General features: G+C 41.8%; 1 protein-coding gene and 1 pseudogene across 5 annotated transcripts in view; one reads left to right on the top strand and one right to left on the bottom strand.

Annotated features, from left to right (window-relative positions):
* The window catches only part of DHX9 (DExH-box helicase 9), a 28433-nt gene extending 14564 nt beyond the window's left edge, over positions 1 to 13869 (bottom strand). Inside the window, exons 1-13 of one of the 4 annotated variants that reach the window (XM_080622672.1) lie at positions 13657 to 13869; positions 10215 to 10355; positions 9184 to 9298; positions 8807 to 8916; positions 8264 to 8409; positions 5097 to 5143; positions 4299 to 4432; positions 3601 to 3690; positions 3344 to 3505; positions 2037 to 2114; positions 1497 to 1688; positions 859 to 1000; positions 283 to 365 (exon numbers count right to left, since the gene is read on the bottom strand). In XM_080622672.1, coding sequence (XP_080478798.1) covers positions 283 to 365; positions 859 to 1000; positions 1497 to 1688; positions 2037 to 2114; positions 3344 to 3505; positions 3601 to 3690; positions 4299 to 4432; positions 5097 to 5143; positions 8264 to 8409; positions 8807 to 8916; positions 9184 to 9298; positions 10215 to 10355; positions 13657 to 13740 — 1524 coding nt within the window. In that variant the 5' untranslated portion in view covers positions 13741 to 13869. Of the gene's footprint in view, positions 1 to 282; positions 366 to 858; positions 1001 to 1496; positions 1689 to 2036; positions 2115 to 3343; positions 3506 to 3600; positions 3691 to 4298; positions 4433 to 5096; positions 5144 to 6156; positions 6276 to 8263; positions 8410 to 8806; positions 8917 to 9183; positions 9299 to 9964; positions 10012 to 10214; positions 10356 to 12060; positions 12230 to 13656 lie in introns of those variants that run through there. The other 3 variants (XM_080622671.1, XM_080622673.1, XM_080622674.1) reach the window with 3 other exon arrangements.
* Positions 13870 to 21197: 7328 nt separating this feature from the next.
* On the top strand, positions 21198 to 21518 carry LOC308223508 (small ribosomal subunit protein mS33 pseudogene; annotated as a pseudogene). The gene has a single exon. The product of its transcript is annotated as a small ribosomal subunit protein mS33 pseudogene (transcript).
* Positions 21519 to 25795: the final 4277 nt, after the last annotated feature.

Here is a 25795-nt window from a genome sequence, read left to right as displayed (position 1 = left end):
CCACATTTGGATATGTTTGCACTGTAGTGTTCTATTTTCCATACAGGACCAGGACAGAGAAGATGATCCTAACAGGAAAAAAGACATAGGGCAGCAAGGAGGCACAAGTCCTTGCTCTTCTAACCAGGTAAGAAGCAATTAAGAGTTTCTAAAAATCTTATTGAAGATCAGAAACTCACATATAAAGCATATAGTAACATAGTTTCATACTAGAACAGGTACAGAAGTTAAGCAGAACAGAAGCATAGAGAGAAATAGGACTGTAATCACCAGCTAACTCACATTAATGTCTCTCTCATGGATCTCATCAACAATAACATGACTAATGCCACGGATCCCAGCCTCCACCTTTCTCAGAAGAACACCTTAAACAGACATAGGAGTAAATGTTCATGTAAGTAAAAGGGCTATCTTCCCCCTTGCTGTTTCATCAAGAACAGTTGCACTGGTTTAAAAATCAAGAAGTATGCAAGCTGCCCAGTACTTTTTACAACCCCATCTCTAATTGCTTTCATTTGTACAAGTGATGGCGAGAGTATGAAGTATTACTACTAGAAAGACTCTTTCTTCTTTCCCGCCCAATACTGCTTCCCCTTCTATCTTTTAAGGACAATCAATATACAGCAATTTTATCTCTTCAAGAAATTATTTAGACGTGTTTTATCACACTTCCAAACAACAATCTTAATCTTTGGACAACAGTACGTCAGCAAACTTCTATCAGAAACCCACAACTGTTCAATCTTTTAAACCAAGTTTCTAAAAATTTTAATCTAACCATACTTCTGCCTTTGCTGCTACTCAAAGAATTCAGATCCTTAAGTAATAAGCCCCAAACATAAACGAAACAACACAGACCTACAGTGCAGAAGAGCACACTGGCATGTGGCCGAGGAAGCACAGATTCAAATCGCACGCTATATCCACAGCTTTGCCCAGGTTGTTCTCCTCTCTCATATGACACACGCTCTGCGACAGAAACCGCACTAATCCTCCGAGGCTGAGGGATGAAAAGGTTTTCCCTGACTTAATGATGAGGATTTGTAAGTTTAATGGAACACCATTGAAAACAAGAAATTATAAATGCTACATGTGTCCTGCCCTAAGATTTCTTTACAGAGTAGTTATTAAACAGTAATACCTATAACAACAGGCTTTTTTTTCTTCTGAAGTGGTTAATGCTGCACATAAAATTACAGAAGGACATAAGGATATATAGCAACTACCAAGTGGCATTTGCCAAATTGTTTCCCCTTGGTCTGCCAAAAAGTTTTCACCTGGGCAAGGTACAGCCAGGTTATCCCAACTGTAGGTACATGAAAGAATACCACTCCCAATGAAAAATATACATGACACTGTGGTTTCTCCCACATGTAGGAATAAGGAAATACTTCTATGAACGTCCTACAATGATCATCACATTTCTCAACACATCTTAATAGGTGATTCCTAGTATCTGAAAACTTAAGTGGCTGCATTTGTAACGTATTCCTCACCTGCGTCACTACTATGTTGCACTCTGCAGCTCTGTTGGTTCTGATATATTCATCCAGGATGTACTGTGGCACTTGTGTGGTTTTGCCACAACCAGTGGCACCACGAATTACAACAACAGAATTGTGATGGACAGCATCTAGAATTTCACTTTCAAAATTCTTTACAGGTAACTCCTCTCTCTCTTGTTGGATCTGGAAAAAAAAAAAAAAATCCAGCACATTTCCAAAAATCTAAAAACAACCCCAAAAAACCCCAAAATTCCCTATTCTGCTTCACATCCATACTTTGTCTCACTCAGAAACACAGGTTTCACTTAAACAAAGCAAAAACCTTGTAAGAATAAATTACAGTTTGCATTTTTTACTTACACAGTGCAACAGATCTCCATATCCACCCCAGCATAACATCCAGCACTTCTGAAAACTTGGTACCTATTACTACTGAAATCCAGTCTTTCACACTTTGTATACGCTACATTCAACCTCTTCTGGAAAATAAAGATTAGTGCAAGCATGCCATGTTACAGGAAGCATACTTACCCTTTGTAATTCTGGATCCTGCTCCAAACGGTACATGAAATCACTTTTCAAATCCATGCTTATTTGCTCTGGAGTGAGCTGTCAAGACAAGACATTGTTTGGAGACTTCCTGACCCCACTGCTTATCTATATAAGAACTTCAATATAAAATCAGCAACAGCAACATAATGACTCCAAACACCAGCAAAGGATCATTTCCTACATAACTCCTTGAAGTCAGTTTGGCCTATGAGCTGTTTTATTTCATTCATTCCAGTGTGTTAAAATTAACACATCCTCAAACAAGTGGCCATCCTCAAACAAGTTTCTCAGAAAGATCCAAAATTCTCAAAAAGAATGATTGCTTAAATTTAAACACTTTAACTGCTTGAGAAAAACACTGTATTCAACAGAAGCTAATGAAAGACTTAGCTGATCATTAAGACACAGGGTTTTAGTGAAACGAGTAAAATAATGTAAGCACATAACCACTCACAGAATAGTACCTAAAAAGTAACTCTTTTTAGCCAACTCTTGCATTTCAACTAAGAAAGAATTCTGAAGAAATTCAAATATGTTACCAAAAGGCTAATTGATTTTACTGAAAATAAGTTAGCTGCACCATGACTAGCACATAGAAATCCTAATGAGATTTGAAGCCTGCTCAATTTGCAATGCCTGTAAATGTATTATGCTTTAAACACCACCATTCAAATATATATCAGTTATATATTTTTTAAATCTATATATAAAGATCACTGTTAAACTCATGTCATTTATAGAAAAAAAACCTGCAATCAGAAGAAGTATTACATTATTACTTTGGTTCTAAGCACTTTCCTTCCCTGTTTTAGGAAAGCCAAGTTCCTGCCCTGGGCATCTTTTGTGACCAGGTTTTAACAGTAGACAAACTTCCAAACTGAGTGACTTAGTGAACACCAGCTTGCAGCAGTTTCTCCTCCCAGAAAAGAAAGTCCTAGGATGGAAATATGGGGAAAAGAGGCTACCAAATAATAAATATGCCCAAAAAACTTACCTTGTAATTTCAGTTAGAACTTTGTATGGGCCGTACAGTAGTAGGTAAAAAGTGAAAGCAAAGAATTGGGACATTCAAGATGCTACTGCCCATAAAATCTAATAAAACATTAAATAAATACAAAGCTCTCCTGCTAAGGAAAAGACTTCCTTCCTCAAGTTCAAGAAATTTTATCAGTGTAGTGTTTTATCCTTTGGAATAGCTTACACTTTAAACCCTGAGTGGAGAAAATAATTTCAAAGTTCCAGAACTCTGGAGAAAAATAACAAATCAACTTTTTAAGCTATCTTACGTTTGCCAGAGGACCTTCATCAATATTGCAGCTGGTCCAAGGGTTCCAGTTGGAATGAGGTGGTGACCATGGAACAACTCCCAAATGACTCTGTCTTTGCGATGGTTCAAAATGGGCTAACTTTCCAACATTTATCAGAACAGGATTACTGGGATCTTCAGGCTAAAAATCCAAAAGCAAATTTGGCAAAGAAAGATAAATGTATTAAATGAGCAGACCCGATGTTAAATACTCAAGTGTCTGAACCGCATACTCACCAAAGGCACAATCTCCAGAGACAGCTCCTGTACAGTCTTTTGCAGCTGATTTTCTAAGTCAGAAGACAGCGACACCTCATAGGGTTCCACCTATTAAATGTTTAAAAGCTACATGCTGATATACATAAAAAGACAGACAACAGAATCCAGAACTGCAAGATGCTAAAGGAGCATACTGTACCACCAAAGTTACTTGTGAAACAAGGCCAAAGAGCGCCATCTTCTGTGCTCAGAATTCACATGCTCTAAACTTTTTGCCAAACTTTCATCCAACAAGAATACATAGAATATTTCTAAATAGCTTAGCTTAATTTTAGAGAAAATTATTCCTAAACTTGTAACCAAATACCCAAAAATGCTAATGTGCCAGAGAATGAAACCAAATAGCCAAGAACTGTACATATCATAAACAGAAATCTTTAAGCTGGTAGAAAATTTATACTGAAAAAAGCATTTATTGCAAATCGTATTTAATTTAATATGCTGTAAAACTAGTTTACTGCTCCATTCAATACACACAAAGTTATATTTCTGATCCAAATGACTGGCCAGAACATAAACAGCTGCTGGTCTAAAGAATCAAAATTATTATTAACTTGTAAGCTGTTAATATAAATATTGAGAGCCAACTTTAACTCACCTTGCTTGTGTGTTATTAAAATGAAAGCAGCAATTTCCAAACCTTTGACCAAACTCACCGTTTCTCCCTTTTTCTTTGTCTGCCCAGAATAAGGTTCTATGACACCAAGGTGGTAGAGCTGTCTAACCAAGGAAAGGGCACAGGACTGTGCTGCCAGCTTTTTGTTTGATCCATGCTCACGACTGAAAATCCCTGCAGCACAGAAAGTTCAGAGCTTATAACTGAGTTATTCAGAGTTATTATAACTGAGAAGTCAAACAGCTTCCACAGAAGATACTACTCTGAAATGGGCTGACTGCACCCAGAGGACAGGTCTCATGGAGAGTTTAAAATCTTGATAAATCCAGAGTTGCCTCATAAAATCCTACCAGGTCCCTTCATCAGCTGGCTCACACTAGCTGTGTAATGCCACTTACTGACTTTCCTGGGGAACTCCTGTGAAGTTTCGGTTTTGCATTCAATGTCTAAGGAACTATGATTATCCTGTACCATCCAGCAATATCGTACAAATTTCACAGCAAGCTCTACATACATGGGTATGGTATGGATGCCCATTGCCTGGGAACATATCAGACACTGCATTTCTCAGATACGTAAAGAACAAGTAATTAGGACAAAAAAACTACCATATCCCACACGCAGTTCTTTGTGCTGAGAAAAAGGATTAGTGGAAGCATGTAATGGACAAGCAGAAGAATGCAACAAGCAGAGCACAAAGGAAGAAGATACAAACATGAACCTTCATCTCTGGAAGTGGCTCCAAAATGTAACTATAAAAGTCTGTACCCACGAGTATGACCTATTCCTCTGTACCAACATCCATCTCTTGTTAAGATAGAAACAAAAAGAAACTTACTTCTGCCCAACTGCTTCACATAAATGTTCATTTCTGCAACAAAGCTCCTGTAAACAAAAGAACACAATGGTACAATTGCCAATAGCTGACACTGACACTCCAAAAATATCCACTCTTTCCAACTTTTCTAAGCAAATATCTGTGTCCTCAGTCAGAAACTCTCAACTTATCAATGGCCAAGATAAAATATTACAGCTTTTAGTCTCTTTAACCCATACTTAGTAGATAACAGACCTGCCACAGAACCAGCAGATTTGTTAAGAAGAGTCCTGCTAATGCTGCCATTTGGCATTGAAATTTTAAGCTGCATTATTAGGAAATACGCTCTGAGCTGTCTAAGTTTAAGGCAACAATTATAAAGAAGATAGCATGTTAATGTAACATTAACATGCATCCCACTGCACTATTAACTGTATCCCACATTATACTAACATAAACCACTAGTAGGATGGGTTTATTAACTCAGTGCAACAGTTAATACAACTGCCCTGGGTTTTGCCACAGAACAGTGGCCAGCTCAAAGCACAGACAAAGCCAGATAATTTAGTCAAAGACCGTTGAACATATCTGCACAGAAGGAGACAGAATACTTGAATTTTCATGAAGCCCTTATTGCCATACTCTGGGAACAGTGCACAGACAAAACTAACTGCGCAGCAAATGTCATTGTTTGCATAGCAGGGATCTAACAAATTCATTTAAAGGTCAAGTGCTATATTAATTTAGGCTTTAAAAAAATTAGAAAGCCATATGTCAGAGGATGATGGAAAACAAGATCCATGTTTTTAAGAATCACAAACCTAAGCCTGTATTTGCACAGATTAAGAATTAAAGACAAATTCTTATAAGCCAGGATTTAAACCGGCCAATGTGATTCAAGATGTATGGGCTTTATCAGACTGAGATCCTCTTTGAAAACTATGCCTTAGTACTTCCACAGCTGCAGGCAGAACCTTATATCTGTGCCTTTCATTTCTTGCTGTAAACAAACAAATAAAAGGTTAAGTGAGGGATTTAAATTTCAAGTTAGAACTCCTTCCTGTACTATGAGTGAACTGACCTTCAGGCACAGTGGCTTCATGGGTCGAAGGCCACTGGCTTTCAGGGACACAACAGCCAACTAAGGCACCGATGACAGTATGTTTCTCAGCCAGGCCTATAGTCAGCATTCAATCTCATTCTCCTCCACCTAAGGGGAGAACAGCAACACCAGAAATCAGTTTGCAGCAGAATCCCATGTGATTCTTTAGTACAGCCTCAGGAGCCCGTGTGTGAACACGCACAGATCTGTGGTGTTGCCTGCTGCTACCATCAGCAGTGGGAACACAAAGAGGCAAAGGCATCCCATGCTACTGATGGAATCCCAAGAAAGAAAAGCCACAACCCATCCATTAACATTTAGCTCATACTCTGTGTATTAGGAGAGCCATGTTTATATTTACAATTTATACCCTCCTGTTGTAATTAAAATAAAGTTTCTAAAGCCAAATTTTCCAGCTATTACTAAGTTCTTATACCATGTGACTATGATTAATAACAAAAATACATTTCTCCTTTAAAAACCTCTGAGAGCAAGGCTGACATTTCTGTTATAAATACCATTACTTAAAAAATAATTAAATAAATTAGATTAGTAAGATGCATGGCAACTGGTATTTCTTAAGAAAACAAACCAAAACTGTGTTACTGTCCTCAAAATCACAAAAGCATCTGAAACTACCCCTCTCCTATTATATAACCAAAAGTATTAAATCAAATCATTTGCCTTCCCTTAATGAATACTAGAGCGCACTAGGATTGTTTCATGCCTATCCAGTCCATTGCAGCATAGTCACTTCCCCCTTCTGCCATTCCATCCAGGGCAATTTACACAAGTTTTCCTGGATGTAGTAAATAAGAAACCCTTAAATGCTTTCTGAAAGAACAGTAAGTAGGCTGAGAAACATACTGTCATTGATGGCCACTTTATTCTGCTCAAGTTTATATACTTTTAAATATGTTTAATGCTTTTACCTGCAGAAGGCATAACAAAATGAGCTGCATGAATAAGTGCTCAAGAACTACACCTGCAACAAGTTTTTAAAAATTCCTAGTTCTGTACAAACTAATTTTTTTATGTCACTCACTTAAGGGAAAAAAATGTTCTTGCTTCAGAACATAAATGGAGATGAAGTGACCTGAAGATAGGTTTTCAATGAGAATTTAGAGCTTTCTGACTCCAACAGATGTATTTTAGATACTCTAAATGCTTATAAGACTCAACAACAAAAGAATACCAGAAGCCCTGCAAGTGGGACTCTCATGGAAGACTGCAATAAGAAAATCTACTTATCTTTCTAAAAATAACTCTTCTCATAGAATACAAGTTCATATAATGCAAAAAAACCAAACCAAAACCCCAAATGCAACAATAAGAACCCAGCAGCAGCATGCTATTGTCTCTGACCACAAAACATAATTGTATTTCACAAGGAATAATACAATATCCTGACGTTTTGATGATTTGTAAAGACTATTCCAAACAGAGGTAAAAAAAAAAAAAAAAAATCCCATCAATTCTTTATGCACAATCTGTTACATGTTATTTTCATTTGGGAGAGGCACACGCAAATTTGCTGATGGAATGGGCAGAAAGTCAAAAAAGTAATATCCAGCTGGTTTCAACTGAAATCTAAGACCCTCAAAACTCCATTTAGGAACATTCTGCCAAACTAATTTTTCCAGTAGAAGATTCCACTGCCAAAGTTTATTAAAACAAAAATATAAATAAAATGTCCTTAAGAGACATTTCTACATTAGCAAATGTAAGTATATTTAAGATTTACTCAAAGCGTACATACGCAACTACAGTCATACAATTACTGCAAGCAACTGAGAACTCCTTCCATTCAAACTGACACCTCAACAGTTACCAGAGCACAGCAATCATTTTTAAAAGCTGCTTATCCATGAAAAACATCAGACAAAAAATTTCTTCAGCCACTCAGAACTCAGTACAAAGGCTCATAACTCCCATTTCAAAACTTAAGGATTCTGTTGGATGTTTTTGTAAAAACAGAGTTTTCTCAAATGGCATTGTGGAGCACTACAAGTTAAGTGTGATTAGCCACTGTCACTGAGAATACGTCCAACCCTTCATAAAGCAGAAGGTGCAAAAACTACCAAACCTGTTGTGATCAGGCCCCATTTCAGTGTATTTATATTCTTCCTGAATCTTCTCCTTTTGGAAAAACTGATTCAGGCGTGCCTTGGCATTGTCCAAGGTCCAGCTCCCATGAAGATCAGCATTTAAGTCCACTTCTGATTCTGAGGTCTAATTTGGGGGAAAAAGTATCATTTACTAGTTTCTTACAGATTTCAGTTTTAAACAGACTTACAACAAGTCTTTAAATAAACATGTCTAGATGCTATAAATTAATTAATACATTGCAGAAAATGCTAAAAGGTCCTCAGTATTTCCTTATTTTCACAACAAAATATCTACACAAACAATTGGATATTCACAGTATCCAAACATTTATTTTGTTCCTAACTTAAACAAGTTACCTTTGTTAAAAGTCAGCAAATAAATCTGCAGCTTAAGTTAAAACCAACAGCAAAACATATAAAATGAAACCGCAAGCTTGATTATAAATGCTAGTAACATACTAAAGGGAGTGAAAGATACCTATTTAAGAACTAAAGGAGAACTCCATAGAATGACTTACTACCTGTGCTTCTTGCTCGTCTTTCTTTGAATAATAATCTTGCAAATTTGCACCTCGATCCCACTGAGCTCCATGACTGTCACAGTTTCCAGGTGCTCCACTTGGGCCATTGCCTACCACATGGGAAAAAAATAAACAAAATAACTGCTCCAATGCATACTCTTAGCAATGGACAGGTATTGCCTAGCAATCTCGACAGGACATGACTAGTCCCTCAGACCTCATGTAGTCATTCACACCTCTGCCTCAAAACTCATTGTAGTTTCTAACTTCTAACCATCTTCTGTCTGCAGAAGTATGCTGTGAGGGAAAACCCCACACAAATCTATATGCATATATTACATCCACATACATGCAACTTACAGTTTTCACACACTTACCTATTTCAGCCTCTATAATCAAATGTGGAGGAAGAGGGCCACCCAAAGTAGAACTGGAACCAGTAACATCTCTATCTATTTCATATCCTCCATCGGGGGTATCACCCACTGCTGGCTAGGAGAGAGAATTAAGTAAAATCTCAGCATATTTGCACAGAATAAGTTTTTTTACTACGTAGGTAGAAAACTGTTCAGGCAGTTTAAAGAGCTCCTGCAACATTATGCGATAGTTCCCCCAGCAGCAACCCCCCCCTAGTAACACCATTTTAAAAACTTAAAGAAATAAATTGCTCAATATTTGTCTTTTTGTGGATATTCTATAAAAGGATTTCCAACCAACAAGTAGCCCTTACTTGTTCAACAACCACAAACACTGCTTCCACTGAACAAACTCTTATCTTATACAGATATATCCTTAATGAGGCACTAGAAAAAGACTTCCCTCCCAATGTGTAACATTTGGCTTCATGCTTTATTTACTACTCTCCAAAACTGCTGTAAAGAGCTACCCTCCTCCTCCTCAGCTTTTATGTGAGAGTCACTGCTGATATTCACATGGTTCACAAAGCATTATAAAAAGCAGTGATCTTGCTACACATGAGGAGCTAAGGCATAAAGCATTAACAATTTAAAAAATGTCTAGTTTGAGATGTCTGTGATATCTTTTTGTTCTTGTTATTTTATTTCTTTCAAGTGCACAGTATTCTATACCATAACATGCATTTAAAACAATTCTCAGTGTCAGATCTGAATATTTAGCATTTCTAAAATCAGGCTGTACCTTACAGGTACTCCGAATTCTTTCCAGCCTCATCAATCACACAGACCAACACACAGCTGTTTTTACCAGATCACCCTACAAGTTTCACTGAATGTATTCCAGCTTTCCAGCACTGCAAGCGGAAGGCCTGCACATTCAGTCTTCTTCACAGCACACGAGTGCCAGACTGAACTCCAGGGCTGAAATGCAGCTGGAGGCACAGCACTGCAATTAAGGGTTTTTCTTTCTTAAGGGGGACACAGCAGCTTACTCCAAAAGATGGAATTTCCTCTTTCTTCATTTCATTCACTCGAACTAAGTAATTGACAAAGTCTCGAGCAGCGTTGGTCTGTGCATCTTTCTTGTTCGTGGAGTTGCCCATGCCAACATAGTTAAAGCCTTCTACTCGAACCTGTAAATAAAAACATGATCTGTGGCATGTACAAGTGAAGGAGTCTTGAAAGTAACACCGACTGAAACATCAAATCTCAGTTGCTAATAAGAACAGGAGAAACATTACTAAGCATTGTCACATATCTTCATACTATATATAGGTATTTCTGTAGGTTTTGAATGTATACTTCATACCTATTAAAGAAAACACCCACAGTCAATTCTCAGAAAGCATGAGTACTACCCAAAACCTTGATAAGAAAACAAATCAGTGTAGGAAGGGATCCTGGCAACACACAGCAGCAAACTCTGCCCAGGTTCACTTTCTTCAATCTTAATACCAAACCAACAGATGAGGACAGGAGTGAGCTTGTGCATCCTCTACTGTAGCTCCACATTATTACAGCTAGCAAGATATAATCTATTTCATAAACTTAGAGACAAACTTTACCGCAGCAATTTCGTATCAGGCTAGCTTATGTGACAGGCTGCTACAAACTTTGATGAAAGGATGTTTATTCAAAATTCAGCCTAACCAGATATCTTCCACCTGCTTTTCTGCAACCACTGCCCCTCATCTTAAACAGTTATTGTCCTTCTTTTACATTTGCAGTCAGCAACTTTGTTTCATTCCAGCTTCACTGTAGAGCACTTGCACATTTCTGATTTCCACTCTTTCACTCTGCTGATGAGGTGAACAGCTTTTCACTACAGTTAGTTGTTCTTAAAAAAAAAGTAAGCAGGCTTGCATGTAACATTCCAGCTAGTTCAAACTGAAGTTTTGCACACCACAAGTGCCAGACTGCGTAGGTCCTTTGGTGCTGAATCACACTGATAGCCAATAGCCATTTTCTCATCAAGCAACACACTCTGCTAGTATTTTGCTTAACAGGTTCCAGTGAGCTTCCATTTTCAGCAGCCTAACCCAACAGAACAACCAAACAGTAACCATACTGGATTCACAGCCATCTCACCAGCCTGTAACAATTAGCAAAAGAGAACATTCATCCTTTTCATCTGTTAAGTTTCTATGGATGCCCACGAGACATCAACACACAAAAACCAGAACAACAACATAACTGTCCACACAACCATTTCATCTGAGTAATGCTCAACCTTAGTTATAGTACCTTTAAAACCGGTTTAATATCTCTTTGCTTCTCTGCTTCGCCACTGGTGAGGAAAATGAACGGGGAAGAATAGGTATAATGACAAAATCAAGGTGTTTAGTGCAAATCTACGATGTTTTTCACAAACTAACCCATTCTGTACATGGCCTCGCACTTAGCATCTGCTCCTTCTCAGAAGAAACCCAAATTCAAAGCTCTCTGCTGGCACATCCACATTATCCGGAGCCATAAACAGAATAATGTTACAGCAGCACACAGACTAGCAGCCAGTTCAACAGGAATTTTTCTTAGTACATTTCAATGCAAGTTCGACAGAGGACCAAAGCCTTTCACGACGGTGATGCACAGTAGCCCTTTCCTATTATTTCAACTGCACACAAAGGCAGGGCAAACGCACACAACAGGCTTCAGAAAACAGATTCCTTTTATTGCGAGAGAAACGTACGAGACTGTTTCACTCGCACAAAACCACCGAGAGCACTGTACACCACGCACAAGAACCCTGCACACCTCGGCTGCAAAGCCGCCAGGCCTCCGCGGCCTGCCCTCCCCAACACTGCCTACCCCGCGGCCCCCCGCGGACTCTGCCCGCACCTCGCAAAGGAAGGTTTGCCGGCTGCGGCCGCCACTGGCGCGGATCTCGTAGGCCGGCGTTACTCTCCTCTTTCCGCACCAAGCGTAGAGGTAATTCTTCACGTCCCCCATTGCTCCAGGCGGTGAAAGGGACAACAACCCGCCCACTACTCCCAACACCGACCTAGAGTCTGACAGCACCGCCCTCTGGCGTCTTACGGCAGAGGCTGCGCATGCGCGCGGCTACGGCGGCCGCAGCGGTTCACGGCAGGGCCAGGAAATGGCAGTATGGGGTGAGGCCGAGTGGCGGTGGGTGTCCCGCGGCGAAGAGCCCCAGCATCGGTGGCACGGCGCGGGGCGGGAGCAGCCTGTTATAGCGGCGGCTCGCTCGGCTTATTCAGTGCCACAGCATGGCTTCAGCCACACAAAGCGCTTCCTGGTTTGACAGACCACGGAGCGAAGTAATTGGGGCCTGCTATGAAAATTCACCCCTTATCTAGGCGCCATTTGCCGTGCCCTGTACTGAGATGCTCAGTCCCTCTTAGCATAGGAGCATGGGGATTTAATTTTAAAAGGGCCTACAAAGCAATTCGCGTGTATTTGGAGGGAGAGGGGCTCCGCAGGCCCAAGCTGCTTCTGCCTGACCATGCAGGGAGAACCTCTGAACCTACCCATAGCACTGGCTCCTGGCAAAGACGAATTTACCTTAATGTTTTACAAATTCGGGGGGGAAGGAATAATTCATTATTTTGTATTTCTCGATCGGTGGTTATATAGCAGGAGGAAGATGTAGACTTCTTCACACTCTTGTGTTACAGTAAGTTGGTGACACACCTCCATAGTTACCCCTCTCTTTTCCAGACATTCTGTGTGACTATTTTTGCACACAGCAGTGCTGTCAGGAGGTATGGGCTGAGCAGTAGAGGGCACGGGACCTCACACAGCTCAGCTGCACATACCATCACACAGTAAGAGGTCAAGCTGGTGGAGAGAGGTCGAGTCCAGCGTGCAGAAGCGCACCTTTTAATTCTACTGTGCCAACAGTAGGATTAAAGAAGACAGTATTCTGCACTGCAATATAGAGATACAGAGCTCAATTGTGGCTTTATTTTCATTGTAAGGAAAAAGATGGAGAAATACTTGCTTAGGGATGAAAACTCTGCTGCAAAGGATTTGTTGGTTGGTTTTATTTTGCATTAAGTAAAGGTGCATAAACACAATGAGAAAAGACAAAACCAGAATTTTACATGCACAGTCAGTGTCCCAGTGATTCTGACAAATAGCAAGATACTGCCCTGAGCAACCAGATGGTGTCATACCATGGCTTAAACCGAAGGTACAGTGCTAACAAAGGGGGAAGACAAAACATAATCTAGCTGGAGGGAGAGTGGAGACAGATCTCCCTTCTTTCTAGACAAAAGGGGTCAGTACCTTCTAACTGGGGAAAAGTGTGCCTTTTTTTTTTTTTTAATTAAAAGATACCAGCTAGTCCTGGAATGTGCAGATCTCCACGGAGCAGAGTAAAAAAGTGACTACATGTGCACCAACAAAGCCAGCCCTAACCAGACGGGGCTCAGGCACATTGCCAATTCCCTGAAAGAAATCACAGTCAATCACCTGGGCAGTGTGCTGTGTGACAGCGAATCCCAGAAAAGGAGCCTCCATTTCCAGATTGACATGGAACTGAGTATCCGTCACCATCAGGCCACACAATGCTATCCAGCTTGGCTTTAGCCTTAATGATGAACTCCTCAGAGGCACTGACAAGTGGAAGCCGCGGAGGTCCCATGGGAATGCCAGAAACAAAAGTCATTATAGCTTTAGTCTGTGCAACACCAAAACCTGAGTGGACAAAAGCAAAATCAGGACATTTACAGATCATTTTGCTTAAAGCAGTTTCTATGCAGGTGTCAAAAAAAAGCAGCAGCATAGAGTTCCTGTGTAATTCAGCATAAACCAGGCTTCAAGCACTTCTCAGAAGTGTGGACAGTGTAACTAAGAAGAGGTGATAGTGCTTATAGACAGGAAAGACATTACAGTAAAAATTACACCTACTTACTAGATTTATTTATATATTATACCATTATTGTTTCCTTTCTAAAGATACCAGAGTACATTCTTAGACATGCACTTTACAAACTACTGTGTCGTTTTACAGATAACCAGGGCTGTATGTGTGTTCCTTTCTCCTTGCCAAAATGTACTGCCATGCAGCCCTGACAATAGAAGAGATCGTGCGAGTCCTCCAGAGGTAAACAAGCAAAAATCAGTCCACTTCAAATTTACCTTCGTTGGTAGGCTGAGTTATCCCAGCCAGTTTGTCTTCACGGCAACCTGATGTCTGCAGCCTCACAGCTATCCCCTGATGCAGACACACATAAAGCCAAGCTCTAGGGGTAGTAACATCCTGCTGGCATGTGACCCATGACATTGGGTACCAGCTTAAATCACCATGGGCAAGTTCAGGAGTCCTCTCTCCATAGCTCAAGTGTCCTTATGTACCTCTGGAAATTCAGTGTTTGCTTCTATCTATAAGGCTAAATAATGAAGCATTTCCTCTGACTTTAAACCCAAGAAATAAAACCAAGCATTAAAGCTCAGCTAGATTCACTGGAGTTTGCATATGCATAGCAAAACCACAGTGAACAGTTTCCCTCATTAAGTGATAACCATGAAATGTCCAATTCAGTGTCCCCACACTACTGATGTGTTTGATTTTAATTGCTTTTTCTCTTAAAACTTGGCTTTGTTTCTAAAACTCATTCTATTTTAAAATGCTTTGGCCTTGTACAGCCTTGAACAGTTACTCTTAAATTATAGTAAGGCAGGAGAGACAATTCTCAGAGCTGTTTTCCTACTGGAGCACCACCATTTCAGAAAAATGTAGAAACAAAGCTAGAAATGAGCTTTTGGAGATAGAGCAAAAGAAAAAAACAACCCACAGAAAGAGTTAGGATAAGAAAAAGGGTAAATCAGAGTCGCAGCTTTAAAGCTATGAGGATTCACAGAAGGAAGGAAGTGAAAGTGGAATCTGTCAGGGATGCTTGGTCAGCTCCCTTTGTTGAGCTCCCAGCTGCTACTAACTCAGGAAACAGCAGACACACTTTTTTCACTGTGAAATCTTTTGGGAAGGAAGTTCTGAGGGTACAGCAATGTGAGAGTTTCAGGAGCACCAAGCCTGCATTTTTACATGTAACAAGGGAAACAGGCAATGTAGGACTTACCTAGTTTGATGACAAAGTTGAGAAATTCCGCAGTGAGAAACTAGAAAAGACAGACAGTTGTTTATTAATGCCTTAACATTTTAAGATATAAAAGCATCCAGAACTATTATGATAATTACATCTTATACATTTGTTGCACAGCTTTGAGAAAAGCCCTTGGCCGCTTGGCCAGTCTATGGAAAATACTAATTGAATTCTATTAAGATAAGGGAGGGAGGGAGGGAGGCACCAAGGAAAAAAGCCAGGCCATTGCTCACTCTGCATGTATGAGATTAGAGAGTCGAATGATAAGTAAGGCAGATCTTGGTTAAAAGTTAGTAAGGACTGTTCAGAAAGGTGAGGAGAGATGAATAAGAAGCAGGGGAGGTTGGAGCTGAAAGAAGCTTGCTTTAATAAAGCTACCTCAGGATACAAACCACCTGGAAAACAACCCCAGTAAAGCTAGAGGAGAAAGAAGACTGCTCCTAATGGACACAGTGAAGATACTATACCTGATACTTCTGTGCTAATGCAAGGTCTGGCTTTGCAAAGGCTTGCAACATCAGATTGGTTTTTTGTCCCAAATAGTTGAATGTACTGCCAAAAAAACCCCCCAAAAAAACCCAAATCAAAAATAGAATTGGTAAATGCGAAGGAAGAGCTTAGAACCATTAAACAAAATTAGTAAGCTGTTGACAGTATGGGAATGCTATTATTATGACAGAGATTCATGCAATGTAGTTTATACTGTCAAGCATCTGAAGTATGTCAAACCCTACAGAAGAGTTTAGAGAGTAGGTTTCTCATCCCAGTTCTTTCCAAATGGAACTGCTTTTCAAAATAGAAAAAATAAAAAGACAGAATATGGGAAGTCAATCACTTAATTTTCCAGTTGCTTGTTCATTTAATGGATCATCTAAACTAGAACACAGATACTCCACATTAATACATCTAAGCAGCCTGGTATAAGGGGCAGAAGACAAATCAGAAATTGAATTTAGCAGAGCCCTTTTCCTCACAGACTTCTCATGTGAACTAATGATTTTAACCTCTCTGGCTTTTGGTTCCTTACCCATATAATGAGATAAAAGTGTTTCCCTATTTCAAAAGGTTGCTGTGAGGATAAAGAAATACGTTGAAACCTTTGGGTCAACTTACAGACTGCAGCAATAGTCACCCAAGTGAACATAATCCAAGATCCCAGGTTATACAACTGTCCCATCACTAGCACTGGAGCTAGCTTATCTATCTGCTTGTTACTGTACAGCCCTACTATGTAAAATCCTCTGCTGTGGTGACAGAAGATAGAGAAACACCGTGTAGACAGTGAAAGATAGAACAATACAGTGTGTGTGTCAAGGGGAAGGAGTCCAAGCTATACTGACCTTCCAACTGCTCCATTTGCCCCTATTGCCAGCGCACTCAACAGTTGCTAGTTTGGGGTGGGGGGGAGAAAAAAAAAATATTTTTACTTCACGTAATGAAATAAAGAAAAAGAAAAAAGGGGGGGGTGGGTGGTGGTGGTGGTGTGTGTGTGTGCAAGGAAGCAGCAAAAATGCTGGCACTGAATGACCAGGGTTACTTTTTTCCCCAAGGCTGAAGCAAACGAATGCCTTAGAAGAAATTATTTTTAAGTGCCTCTTACCTCATCCACCCCATAAAGAAATGCAAACTGTTCGCTCTCATTCTTGCTTATACACTGAGCAAGGTCCAAGAGGTCCGTGCCACTGAACTTCACGCCCTGGAAGGTGGGGATCTGCTTTTTTATTCCATCCAGCAACTCTTCAACATGAACTGTGCAAAACAGCAATCTCATGTGAAGAAACAACCCTGATCTGGGAGATCTCCCTGCCTTGTCCCAAAGAGGGAGACTTACAACTTTACAAGTTTTTCACTTTTGGCCTAAGCCTAGTAAACTATATAGCTTTAAAACAATGAGTAAAACAACTTCAGTGTGATTGCTTCCCAGAGTTATACAAAATACATCTTTCCACACTCTTTCAAGCATTCCTTCTACCAGCTCAGAATGGGAAAACGCTGGATAAGTGAAAGTTTAGCAATGAACTGGCAATAACATAATTAAGAATAAATATAAATTCATACATCCAGAAATACCACATAACCTACTGTCTACAGCAAATAACCAACGATCTGTATTCTCTTCTTCATTTCTCTGCTAAATAAGACTGGAGAAGCACTGTGGTTTCATAAGTGATTTATAAGCAAACATGACTATGTAGTCAGTGTACACCAAGAGATGGTGGTCAGTATCTTGCAAAAAGTCGGACTTTACCTATGGTTATCCAAGGCAATTACCTATGCTGGTTCACAGTAATTGCAAAGCCATGGTCAGCATCACCTCCTCCATCCCAGCTGCTCAGTATTCATAAGCCGTGACTTTTTTTCAAGGAAGAGGAATTCAATTTATTTTCCAGTCTTGGATTCACCTCCCATTTTTTGAAAGGATCCTTTCCACTACAGCTTGCGATGGGAGCAGAGACCACACACCCGGTTTAGGCTGGTAGAATCATCACACCACCGACTGGAATTACTCAAGTTGCTATAAGCCTACAGGCTCAGGAAGAGCTGACTAAGCAGTACTTACTCTTCACACCTGTCAGATGAGGAATGTGATAGTAATAAAATGGAACCACAGGGGCTTCAGATGCAACCTTCTGTAAGAAAGCAATCAGCTCGTCTGGAAGAAAACAATCAAGTAACCCCATAAGAGAAGGAGACTATCCTATCTTTCAGCGTAGTGAAAGACAGTTCAGAGTCACAGCAGCCAGTGCCTGTGGAGATGCCATCTATAGCTTATGTACCATAAACAGTCATATAAAAACCTTCACGCATCATAAAAAAAATAAATTTAACAAAATTCAGTGAAAGACCTTAGGGAAGGCAAAGATGGTATTTATTTTAAACCAAATTGATTTCAGTAACTCACACTCACTCTCTTACAGATGTAACTCATGCATGTTCTCTCACACACACAAGACCTGTGTGCAGAAGTGGTCACCAGGATCATTTGTGTGCAAGGACACAAGAGAACAAGGGATCAAGTTTACATCCACCTCCCTGAGCTACTGCTCAATGATAACGGGTTTTGGACAACTTTTTTGTACCATTTCAGGAATCAAAGAGTTATTATTTATTCAGAAGGATCTAGACAGGCTGGAGAGATAGGCAGAGAGGAACCTTTTGAAATTCAGCAGAGACAAAGATACAGGGTCCTGCACCTGGGGAGGAATAACCAACTGGACGCAATCCTAAGTAATGTGCTTTAGTTGACCCTGCTTGAACAGGGAGGTTGGACTAGATGACCTCCGATGATCCCTTCCAATCTCAACTATTCTGTGATTACCATTGACATTCTTCCTAATAACCTTGTTCACTGCATCCTTAGGCAATCTTCCTATTGGCTTAGCAGGAAGAGGAATGGCAAAAAACAACATGCTGAAACCTCATGGCCACCCTACTACTATCAGTAAGGTCTTCTGCTGATCTCTGCGATGTTCCTCTGTGCTTACCATTCGATTGCCACTGATTGTGTCCTTGGCTGTCAATACCAGCCATTCTGGCAATAGACTCTGTTTTTTTCTGGTGCTTTCATATGAACATTTCCATTAAAAATTATTTCAGACAGCTTTTTTACATTTCTGTTGCAAACTTCCGCTTCATGTGGTATTATGCTATGCTTATAATATTAAAAGCAAAACAATTTAAGTTCTGAGGTAACCTTAGGTGCACAGACCAAATCTGATCACCTCAGTAACAAGACGCATGCCTGTGTATCAGCAGTTTATCAACTTGGTCAGTGTCCTGCAAGGGTAAGCAAGGAAGCTACTGCTTCCTCCTATGGCCCATAAGCTCCATACTATCTATTCAGAAGACAGACTATTTAACTGCTCTTTCCATAAGCAACTCTTCTTTTCACAAGAAGCTAACAAAAGACATTCCTGCCCACTTCTTACTGGGAGAATTCTGGTATCTTCCATCCTTAAAAAATGCTTCTTATAGGTTTTGCTTTGGCATGGCACCAGACATGACAGGTGTGCAGACATTATCACCACAATATTTTCCAAAGAAAGAAGATGGCATTAATCCTTTATCTATGATAAAGGTTTGGAGGGCAACATAAAAGGCCTCAGTAGGTCTGGCAATTGCATCTACTCACCTTTGTTTGTGGGTTTGAAGAAGAAGGGGGCTATTACAGCAATACCACTAGCACCTATGGCTGCTGCATGTCTTGCCTGTAAAAGAGAGCATGGAAGGTATCTAAAGGGACATCTGCTTTACATTTATTACACACATAGTGAAAAGGAATCACATACACACCAGCTCTTGGGACTCTGGCAGACTCAGTGCTCCAACATGAATGATCACATGATCCAATCTGCACAAAAACAAAACAAATTTGAAAGGTTCAGGAAGCGATCGTGAAAAATACCAGTCTGCTAAATTGACTCTCTTCAAACCAAGGAGCCACAGAACACAGGTTAAACCTAAAAGGATTTGAACCTGTATTGACCTGACAAGCAGACACACAGTGGCAAGCAGCTGGTGGTGGAAAAAAGAAAACACATTTGCAAATATGAATTGTGTGACTCCTTGCTGTCATATTTGCAAGGCTGTCAGGAGGGACAAATCTTAATTTTAACTTCCTAATAAAATGCTAAGACATTAAGTATTTAATGGGAAGCTGGGAAAATGAAAGGATATCAAAGCATATCTTTGCTTTCTAAACCTACTTCTCTGCAGAACTACCAGAAGAGACCAGCCTCACAGCAGCACCTTTTGACTGTTTGCTCCTGCCAAGGGTCTCTCCCAAGTTCCAATCCATCAGTCGCATTGCTGTGTTACTCCTTTATATCCACGTAGACTGCGAGCCTTCACACCAGTATATTTCTGCTCATTATAATAGAATCATAGAATGGTTAGAGTTGGAAAGGACCTTAAATCTCATCCAGTTCCAACCCCTCTGCCACAGGCAGGGACACCTTCCACTAGACCTGGTAGCCCAAAGCCCCATCCAACCTGGCCTTTAACACTTCCAGGGATGAGGCAGCCACAGTTTCTCTGGACAACCTGTTCCAGCGTCTCACCACCTTCATAGTAAGGAATTTCTCCCTAATTTCAAACCTAAATCTGCCCTCTTGCAGTTTAAAGCCACTCCCCCTTGTCCTATCACATATATCACTATATGCCTTTATAAAAAGTCCCTCTCCAGATTTCTTGTAGGCCCTGTTTAGGTATTGGAAGACTGTTAAAAGGTCTGAGCTTTCTGAGCCTTCTCTTCTCCAGAATGAACAAACCTAACTCTCAGCCTCACAGGAGAGGTGTTCCAGCCCTTGGAACATGTCATGGCCCTCCTCTGGACTTGCTCAAGCAGGTCCACGTCTCTCTTTTGTTGGGGGCCCCAGAGCTGAACGCAGTACTGCAGGTGGGGTCTCACAAGAGCAGAGGGGGAGAATCCCTACCCTCAACCTCCTGATCACGCTCCCTTTGGTGCAGCCCAGCGCATGGTTGGCTTTCTGGTTGCAGGCTGCAAGCGCACACTGCTGGCTCATGTAGACTTTCTCGGCAACCAAACTCCCAGGTCCTGGTCCTCAGAGCTGCTCTCAATCTATTCTCTGCCCAGCTTGTAGTTGTGCTTGGGATTGCCCTGACCCAGGTGCAGGACCTTGCACTTGGCCTTGTTGAACTTCATGAGGTTCACATAGGCCCAGCTCTTGAGCCTGACGAAGTCTGTTTGGATGGCATCCCTTCCCACCAGCATGTCAACCACACCACACAGCTTGGTGGTGTCAGCAAACTTGCTGAGGGTGCCTCAGTCCCACTGTCCATGCTGCCAACAAAAGACGTTGAACCGATCTCAATACCTGCCCCTGAGGGACACCACTCGTCACCAGTCTCCACGTGGACATCAAGCTGTTGCCTGTTTTACCTTGGGAGATGTCCAATGTTTCCAGTTACGCCCTTCCAATGACCCAGCTGCGTGCTCAGATATCCAGAGATGTTGTCAGGCCTACTGACTCAAAATCTATGAAAGTAGTAAAGTTATTCAGTGAGCACCCTCTGGCCAAGAGGGAGGAGGTCTATTACTGGTATCCTCCTCATAACACCTACTATGCCCTCATGAAGAAACTCCGTTAGTTCGGCCTCTACAGGGATGAGCATCAAGGCTTTAAGGAGGAGATGAGGCCATTGAAAAAGCCCCATGGGAAGGAAAAACCAAAGAAGGGAGAAGGAAAGAGAGCTCTCAAGAAGAAATAGTGCCACTTGGACAATATAATGAATTACTCTGTAAACTCTCTGAGTGCAACCATCCAGCCATTCCTTATCCACTGATTGGTCCATCCGTCAGTTCCACACCTCTCCAATTTAGATACAAGGATTTCATGTGGGACTGTGTCAAATGCCTTGCACAAGTCCAGGTAGATGACATCAGTTGCTCTTGCCTTACCCACCAGTGCCACAGCCCCATTGTAGAAGGTTACCAGATTTGACAGGCACAGTTTACCCTTAAGTGAAGGCATGTTGGCTGTCACCAATCACCCCCTTATTGTCCATGAGCCTTAGCAGTTTCCAGGAGGACCCGCTCCATGATCTTGCCAGGCACCGAGATGAGACTGACCAGTCTGTAGCTCCCTGGGTCTTCCTTTTTTCCCTTTTTAAAAATGTGGGTTACATTTCCCCTTTTCCCGTCAGCAGGAGCTTCACCAGACTGCCATGACTTCTCAAAGATGATGAATAATGGCTTGGCAAAGCCTTCTCACCCAAAACACCTCCTTTACTTCACATCCTCTGACACAATTAAGGTGGCAGCAGCAGTGAAGTGATAGAAGACAGGTTCAAAAGATTCAATATATTAAAAGGTTTAGAAATGCTCACAGGGCATAAATAGGCAGACCTTTTTTGTCCCCTTACCCCTCAGTGTGCCAAAGAGAAGGATGCTTACAAGCTCTCTAAGCAGCAGAAATGGACACCAGCTAACTGGCAGTGACAAAAACACAGACTTCTGTGATAAAAGAGCTGGGGAGCAAAGCCCAACAACAAAATCCAAAAAAAAAACCCCAAAAGTCATCAGCAAATTTGGCTTTGCAGTCAGGCATGTCTATATCATAACATGAGATCCAGAATCCCCTGCTCCCTCGCAGCTACTCACTTGTTTTTTCCTTGGCATATCCATTCTTCTGCCAACTGCTTCCTCTCCTGGATGCTAAGGGACAGTCCTTCTCCTGTTGTGCCATTCACTGTTTCAACACAACACACTTGCTGAGGCTTGGCCTACATGCATTGGTTTTACTGAAGACAAGAACTGATACTTTTTATATTAAACAGAAAAATTTTCCCCCCAACTCATTTTAAGATAGCAGTGGTCCACACCAGCATCTGCTTGTGTTGGAAACCTGGGTGTTTCAGGATTGGCAATTTTGGGAGGGAGGAGGCAGAACCAGCTGCTGAAACTGAGAAACTGCCCTCCCAGCACCTCCTCCCCACCAGACACTACCTCCTTCTCCCAGCAGTGAGTCAGGCTGGGATACCCCTGATCAAGGGATGCCCACCTAGCCAAGCAAAGTGACTGTCTCTGCTCCACCCCAAGGAAGCAGCCTTACATGAAATTCGGTGTCATGGCTGTGAGTGGAACCACATGTTATACCTAGGCTAAAGCACCTCTTGAAAACAATGAAATGTCAGTATGTTCAGTCACAAACAACAGATTAAACTGGGATAGCTGTAGTCTGCCACCCTCTGCTCTGCATCGCGGCAGTCTTTCCACTGAAGTTTTGAACCAAAATCATATCACTTTCAGCATATTTTACTATGACAGGCTATGACTAAAAGTGGTTTAGAAATGCTGTATTCTCTATCCAGCCATCCCTTCTGCCCCAAGACAGCAGCAGAGCACAGAGATGGAGCAGTGGCCACCTCAGTATTGCCTGGTGCACCACAGGTCTCCTAAAGAAGCCCATCTGGCTTTGATGAGCTCATGGAATTCTCTGGATTCCTGAGATGGTGTTTTTTAATCAGATGCTTCTTTCCCAGGCAAAGGGAAGTATCATTCAGTTGAGTCTTCTCTGCCAACACAGAATTATCCATTCATCTCTGGGATCAATGAAGGCAACGCTTACTTCATCCCCCTCAGAAATAGGGTGTGAACAAAAGCAGATACCTTAAGTGTCACTTATACTCTCTCCACTGTTGAATATAAACGTTTAGGATGATCCCACATCCACAGTCCCTCCCACTACAGCTCTTATCGGATAAGATATCATAGGATTCCCATCCAGGCAAAAGGGGTGTAACGAAGTTTCTGTCAAAAAAAAACCCACTTACCAAAAACGTTCTTCACGTTCTGCTCACCTACCAGATAATCCACGTATTGATGAATCACTGAAAGGTTAATTTGTCTGAAATTAAAGGAACCACAGCAACCGTAAGTCTCCACCCACAGATATCTTAAACTTAGCAATTAAGAAACCAAAAAAAAAGGGCACACATTTTTGAAGCCTCGCATTTGTACACACACAGATTACCCCGAGGTACGATACCCTCAGCATATATTTAACATTTCAGGTAACAGCTCAGTTCCAAGTATTTTCTTCCAGTTTCTCTTCCTCCTGACAAGTAATTCTCTGTTAGTCTTTTATCTCAATGGGTAATTACTGCAGGCTCATCACAGAGCGTTTTTTGAAGAGACAGAACGGAACAAGACGCACTCAAACCTTTTCTACTGTTGAGGGAAACCAAAGTCCTCTTGAGAGCACAAAGATATTTGTGCAAGTGCTGGCAAATAGTTAAATTCTGCTGTAACTGCTGGACACAGTGAAATGGCATCTGCTGGACATGACTTTGACCTCTCTGTCTCATTAAATAGTAAGGAAAGCAACAGACTTCCCTGATGAACAGGGGAAATTGAATTCTATGTTTATCTTCTCTGCGCGACAAACTTATTGTGTTTATCAGTGTATAGTATTTCATTGTCATTTTCATTTGTCAAACATGCAGACAAACCCTATAGTCTGGATGTCAATTCTGGTACCTTGACTAGGGTTCAAATATCACCCAAAATTTCATAGCTGATTTCCCAGAACATATCTTACAAAGGCCATGCATTCCAGTCAGAGGGCCCAGGTTACCCTCCAAATATATGCTGCAATAAATTTGAGTTGTAATAAAAAAATGAATCAGAAATAATATCCTTTAAAGCAAGAAAAGAAGCAGTGACTGCAGTGCAAATGGACTGCCTGACTGAGATAGTACCATGCTTTGAAAAGATAAAGACTCGCTTTCAGAGGACTGTGCTAGCAAATCTCTACTGTCTCCCTCAAAAAAACAGACAGATCTTGACACATTCCCCACAAGAGAAGCCTAGGGTCCATGGCTACTCCAAAGTAGGGAGGACATCGGTGATCCCACTCTAGTCCTAATGGGACAAACCTAATAGTTCCTCCATCTGAGATCTACTAAAAAAACCCAACAAACCAAACCAAAACATAAAAACAAAAAAACCCAAAAACCCACAAAAACCAAAAGCACACACACAAAACCAAAAACAACCAACCACAAACCCCTCAAAACAACAAAAAAACCCCAAAACAAACCACCCCCCCACCCACAAAACAACATTGGAAGTGATCAGTTCCAAATAAAACAGAAGCAAAATAAGGGTCTAAGGTAACAGCAATCAGTGCAACTTTGACAGCTCACCCATCAGGAGTCATTGGAGTGACTGTAGCAGCTACAAGACCCTCTAACTTCTTTCTGGGTGTCATTGAGCTGTTTCAAAAAGAAAGATAAAATTATTATTGCTCAACTTCCACTAAAAGCAAAACTGGACAGACAAAATTCAGAAGAAGTGGACTTTGCAAGGCTGTTAGTTTTAAGTTAGAATCGCCTTCTTCTTGTGAAAGAGCAGCTTACTGCAGCCAGCACCATCCCAGGACAGGGCTGGGAGCACCGGCTGCAGTTACATTGCAAAGACTCCTATTTTACCTTTCCTCTCCTACACGAGGGTGGTGGGGACGCCTGGCAGCCTGGAAGGGAGAACAGTTTTGCAGCGCACCGGGTCAAGACCTTTCCCTCGAGAAAGGCGGCGCCACACCGACGCCCCGGCGGACCACAGGGACACCAGGCCTGCAGTCAGCACCGTGCCGTGCCGAGCCGAGCCGAGCCCGGCCAGCCCGGGCGGCGGCGGCTCTGGCCCCGCGGAGCGCGGGGTGAGGCCGCCCCGCGGGGCAGCGACGGCGACCCCAGGCACCCCACAACCCCAACCCCCTTCGCTCACTTTACCTCACTCCTCCCTTGCCGGCGGCTGGCCAGTCCCGCCAGTTCCTCCGGGGCAGCCTCGCTCCGCCCTCGGCCCGGCCCGGCCTGGCCCTGCCCCGCCCCGCCCCGGCCGGCAGCGGCTCTCCCGGGCTGAGCCTACCGCCCGGCGCTGCTGCTGTCGGCTCCACGCACCACGGGTAAATGCCGAGCCGGCAGAAGGCGGGCTGCCGCCGGGCTGGAGCATGGAGGAGCCCTCTGCTTTCTGCCCGGCTGCCTCTGGT

This window comes from Psittacula echo (assembly GCF_963264785.1).
Source record: "Psittacula echo genome assembly, chromosome: 7".
In the NCBI taxonomy this organism is placed as follows: Eukaryota; Metazoa; Chordata; class Aves; order Psittaciformes; family Psittacidae; genus Psittacula; species Psittacula echo.
The sequence above is the reverse complement of the archived record's forward strand: the minus strand, read 5'-3'. Positions and strand labels throughout refer to the sequence as shown.